Here is a 5235-nt window from a genome sequence, read left to right as displayed (position 1 = left end):
AAGCCAGGAGAACTTCCGCTTCCAACTGGGGGAGGAATGGGGAAGGAGATCGAGAATGTTTTGTGGAGGAGATGGCATCCGTAGCAGAGAGAGTTGGAATATGAATTCACGGGGCAAAAGCCATTCCAGGTCACAGAAATGAGTGGAGCCAAGCCCTGGCAGTAGAAGAGCGCAAGTCTTGCGTGAGGACCCGCAGCCTGGTGTTATGGAAGGAATGTTGTGTCCTCCCAGTATTCATCTGTTGAAAGACTAACCCCCGATTTGTGGCTGTAATAAGAGCAAGGAAGGAAGTAGTTAAGACTAAATGAGGTCATAAAGGTGGGGCCCTGATTTAATAGGATTAGTGTCCTGCTGAGAAGAGACACTAGAGAGCTATAATAAAGGAAAGGCCTTGTGAGGACACAGTGTGGCTGCCTACAAGCCAAAAACGGAGCCCTCACCAGAACTGGCACTTTCTTTTTTTTTTTTTTTTTTTTAATTTTTGGGAATTTATTGATTTGCATTTAAAAGGAACTGCTGACAAAGATTCACTGGTAATAATCTGAACAAGTTGAAAAATACAGTCAACACTACTGAAACACTACTAAAATAATTCCAGGACAGAACAAAACTTCTTAGATGCTGTCTTTGATGTGAAAATTGACTGCTTCTTACTTTTCTAAACACATGGTGGTATAATTAACAATATTCAATCACTTCTATTCTTTCCTGCATATATAAAAATTAAAATACCAATTAAAAAACTAATATATCCTCTCTTTATTTCTTACAGATACGAATTCAATGTTTCACTCAATAGTGGTGTGGTTTAAGATATTTTTTCATTTACAAGTTAAACAACAATCCACCCAAGGGAACTGATAGTCTATAGGCTCATAGTGCAAATAAACAGTTTAGGAATGCAGCAACTGACATTTCTAAAGCACAAAACAGATAAAATTCTTAGAAGATACATGCAAAAAGCTCTACTAAGCAGATGGCCACAGAACTAGAACATTGATAATTTTACTGGCGATGTCAATAGGACTCCAGATGTTTCCAAACTCAACTTGAACTCTCATCTTAGGCTTTGTATTTTGCTTTTCCAGTTTCACTAATGACACAAACATGATTCAAATCCCTGAAGTATTCATTATAGTCAAGGGCATATCCTACAACAAACTTGTCTGGAATTTCAAATCCAACAAAGTCTGGCTTATATCCAACACTTCGTGGGGTCCTTTTCACCAGCAAGCTTGCGACCTTAACCATCTTTGGATTATACTGCCTGACCAAGGAAAGCAAAGTCTGCATCGTTTTGCCAGTGTCAATTATATCTTCCACAATCAAGACATTCTTTCCAGTTAAAGTTGAGAGATCATCTCCTCCGATTACTTTTATGTCCCCTGTTGACTGGTCATACAATAGCTCTTCAGTCTGATAAAATCTACAGTCATAGGAATGGATCTATCACTATTTCTATTCAGTGCTTTGATGTAATCCAGCAGGTCAGCAAAGAATTTATAGCCCCCCTTGAGCACACAGAGGGCTACAATGTGATGGCCTCCCATCTCCTTCATCACATCTCGAGCAAGACGTTCAGTCCTGTCCATAATTAGTCCATGAGGAATAAACACCCTTTCCAAATCCTCAGCGTAATGATTAGGTATGCAAAATAAATCAAGGTCATAACCTGGTTCATCATCACTAATCACGACGCCAGGGCTGCGGGTCGCCATAACGGAGCCGGCCGGCGCGCGGGCTGACTGCTCAGGAGGAGGAAGCCGGTGGCGGAGCAGAGGAGGTGCAGGCGCAGCAAGAGGCGGCGCCGCGCGGGAAAGCCTAGAGGTTCGCCCGAGGGCTCGTCGCAGCCGCTTCAAGCTGAGGAGGAAACTGGCACTTTCATCTTGGGTTTTTAGCCTCTGGAACTGAGAGAAAATAAACTTCTGTTGCTTAAGCCACCCAGTCTATGTATTTTGTTATGGCAGCCCAAGAAGACACATGGCTAGAGCATAGAAGGTTCAGTAGACAATGGTTTCATCTGGAAAGTAGGCCGGGACTAGATCCTGGAAGACTTTGCATGCCAGTCCTTGGGTAGATAATATTTTAGAAGAATGCTGTTTCCATAATGAACTTCGACTAAGAAAGGCCCAGTGTAAAGATATGGTTGTTACTTCTGGGAAAATTCTTGCTTGAAAATGAGCTACTGCCCTCAAAATACCCCTGGGAAATCTGTCCTATTAAATTACTGAAATATGCAGGTTTCAGGTGATTTGTTCTGAAGTGCATGCCGGGTCTTTGGGTGAGCTGAGGACCTGGCTTAATTAGGAGCCCTGGGTTTTCGCCAGAGCTTCCTAAGACCCCCTTCTCAATATTCACTGTTCCAGCAGGACGTAGGAGTCTCATTAAACAAACAGCTTTTTCTCCTGGAGAACAATGATTACTGAAGAACAAAGGTGAAATCGATAACTTTGTCAAGAAGAGAAGAGAAGGCCAGGTGGTCAGGGCTTTTCTCCATAAGTTCTGGAGAGAGGAGCCAGAGTGGTTGTTTATTTCTTGTTCTCCTCCACTGAAGAGTGATCATTACCAGAAATCCCTGGCACACCAATGGTCTGGAACAAACAGCAATGCCCTTAGTACAGTTCTCTCTTCCTCCACATCCATCAGATACTGTGTGGAGTGTTTTACATATGAAGTGTCATTTAATCTTTATAACAATTCTATGAGTTAAATTGCCTTGCCCAGGCTGGGCACAGTGGCTCATGCCTGTAACCCCAGCACTTTGAGAGACTGAGGCAGGTGGATCCCTTGAGCTCAGGAGTTCAAGATCAGCCTGGGCAACATGGCAAAACCCCATCTCTACAAAAATTAGCCTGGTATGGTAGTGCATGCCTGTAGTCCCTGCTACTCAGGAGGCTGAGGTGAGAGAATCTCATGAGCCGAGGAGGTCAGGGCCGCAGTGAGCGAAGATAGCACCACTGCACACCAGCCTGGGCAAAAGAGCAAGATCCTGTCTCAAATAAATAAATAAATAAATAAATTGGCTTACTCCCCTTTACAGATGAAGATATTAAAGTTCAGAGAGGAACAAATGTGTTCTTTTTTGGAAAGGAGCCATGAAAGCAAATCCAAATAGAATCTCAAGGCCACTCCTACTGTGACAGATCACGTGCCCCCCTCTCCTCCTCCCCATGCCACTAGACTGAAAGGAAACCAGCAACAGCCTGTTACAGGTGATCCCAACCACCCCATCACAAATGGAGATTCCCATTAGAAAGTCAATACAGGGGAAGGGACAATAGAGGTCAGAGAGTCAGCTTCATTTGCCTTGAGTGCAACTGTGGCATGTGTTTTTGCAAAATCTCCCCTGGTGATTCTCACTTGTGCCCAAGTTAGGGACTTCTGTACTAGATTAGACAGCCTCCCATCAATGGGTCTGAGACAAAAACTCTGCTGCATACCAGGAGTCCTGTGAATCACCTGACTCCAAGTGAAGTTCTGTCCACCAAAGATACATAGCTGACAAGACATTCAATTCAGGAGCCCTTTCTGGAGGACAGGCAAACGCCTCCAAACTAGATGGAACTACCCATCTCAAGTGAGCTAAACTGCAGTCAAAGCAAAACTCTACCCTTGGCTTTATCACTGTGAGACACAGCCATAAAAGAACCCCTTCTAATTATTTTTTGCAGAATTGCTATTAAATGATTTGCAGTGTGTTGAATAGTGGCATGCAAAAATGTTACATCCAAGTCCTAACCCCTGGTACCTATGAATGTGACTTTATTTACTGGAAATGAGGTCTTTGCAAATGGAATTAAACTAAAGATCTCAAGATGAGATCATCTTGGATTTAGGCTGGGCCCTTGATCCAATGACTGATGTCCTTACAAGAGGAAACAGAGGGAGTTTTGAGACACAAAGACACAGAAGAGAAAGCTATATGAAGACAGAGGCTGAAATTGAAGTGATGCAACCCAGGAAACGCCAAGGATTGCCTGCAGCCACCAAGAGCTGAGAGAGAGGCGTGGAATGGAGTCTCCCTCACAGCCCCCAGAAGGAACCAACCCTGACGACACCTTGATTTTGGACCTCTGACCTCCAGAAATGTGAAAAAATAAATTTCTGTTGTTTTAAACCACCAAATTTGCTGTCAATTGTTATAGTAGCCCTAGGAAGCTAATATATCTTATGCATTACATCACAGTTCATATCAGGGACTAGACATCAAATTTCCTGCTAGAATTCAGTATGCAGAAGCAGCATGTGTCTCCTGACAAACACATAAAGAGCAATTGGATTGTAACTTGACAATTTCACACTTTTTTGTCAAAAAAATCAGATAAAAACTAGGGCTCAAGTTCAGTGATTTCCCATCTTGAATTCTTGCCATAAATGTCTCCTTGCTTTTCTGTTTCTGTTCTCTCTTTCATTTTGAATTTTATTTTTAGTTTGCTTACTGTGCACTAGGTTATATTATAAATCACCTAAAATCCCTTTTGAACAGAGATGGCTACAAAATTATAAATAATAGCAGAGTGACTGAAAGAGTGAGCTCCAGAATCAAACTTCCTAGGTTCAAATACCAGCTCCACAACTTAGGAGCTAGATGACTGTGTGGGCACTCCATGCCTCAGTTTCCTCAGCTGTCACATGGGAATAATATCAGTATTGTTCTATAGGGCTTCTGCAAAGGATTAAATAAGTTAACAAATACATGCAAAGCACTTAGAACAATACGTGACATCTAAAAAGTATTCATTTTCCAAATGTTAGCTATTACGATTGTTTGTCTGTGTTACTGCCTTAGTTACAATGCTCTCCTGCAGCTTCATTGCCTTCAGGATGAAGTTCAAGCTCCCTGCCACAGCACACAAAGCTTTCATGACGGCTACCTGGGGGCTGCAACTTGTCTCTGCCACGGGTGTCCTAGCTGACCCTCCAGCAATGCTGACCACACCTGCACACTTGGCTGTCTTTTCTGCCAGGGATTATCTGACTCACCCCGCAAGATTTGGCCTGGGGTTACCTGCTCCTGAAACTCAGGCCTCCCCTGGGTTGTGGTAGACATTCTTCATCCCAGCTCTCTCTGTGCTCTAGGCCTGTCTCCATGTCTAGCTCACCATGTCCACAATCTGTTAAAGGGATTTGCGTTGTGTCTCCTTTGTCCAGGATGCATCCAGAGCTCCTGATTTCAGTTGTGTTTGTTGACAAAGAATGAAAGCACAGGGGCCGGGCGCGGTGGCTCAAGCCTGT

The 5235-nt window shown here is 43.3% G+C and overlaps 1 protein-coding gene across 1 annotated transcript; it reads right to left on the bottom strand.

The window, feature by feature from the left end:
* Window positions 1-476: 476 nt before the first annotated feature.
* Window positions 477-1862, bottom strand: LOC117083722 (hypoxanthine-guanine phosphoribosyltransferase-like). Its single transcript, XM_033211696.1, is given in 2 exon segments — window positions 477-1400; window positions 1403-1862. Coding segments are annotated over 2 exon segments (654 nt in total). The 5' UTR covers window positions 1719-1862; the 3' UTR covers window positions 477-1062.
* Window positions 1863-5235: the final 3373 nt, after the last annotated feature.

The sequence above is a fragment of the Trachypithecus francoisi genome, unplaced genomic scaffold (assembly GCF_009764315.1).
Source record: "Trachypithecus francoisi isolate TF-2019V2 unplaced genomic scaffold, Tfra_2.0 Lachesis_group0, whole genome shotgun sequence".
NCBI lineage: Eukaryota > Metazoa > Chordata > Mammalia > Primates > Cercopithecidae > Trachypithecus > Trachypithecus francoisi.
This window is presented reverse-complemented; position numbering and strand designations above follow the sequence as displayed.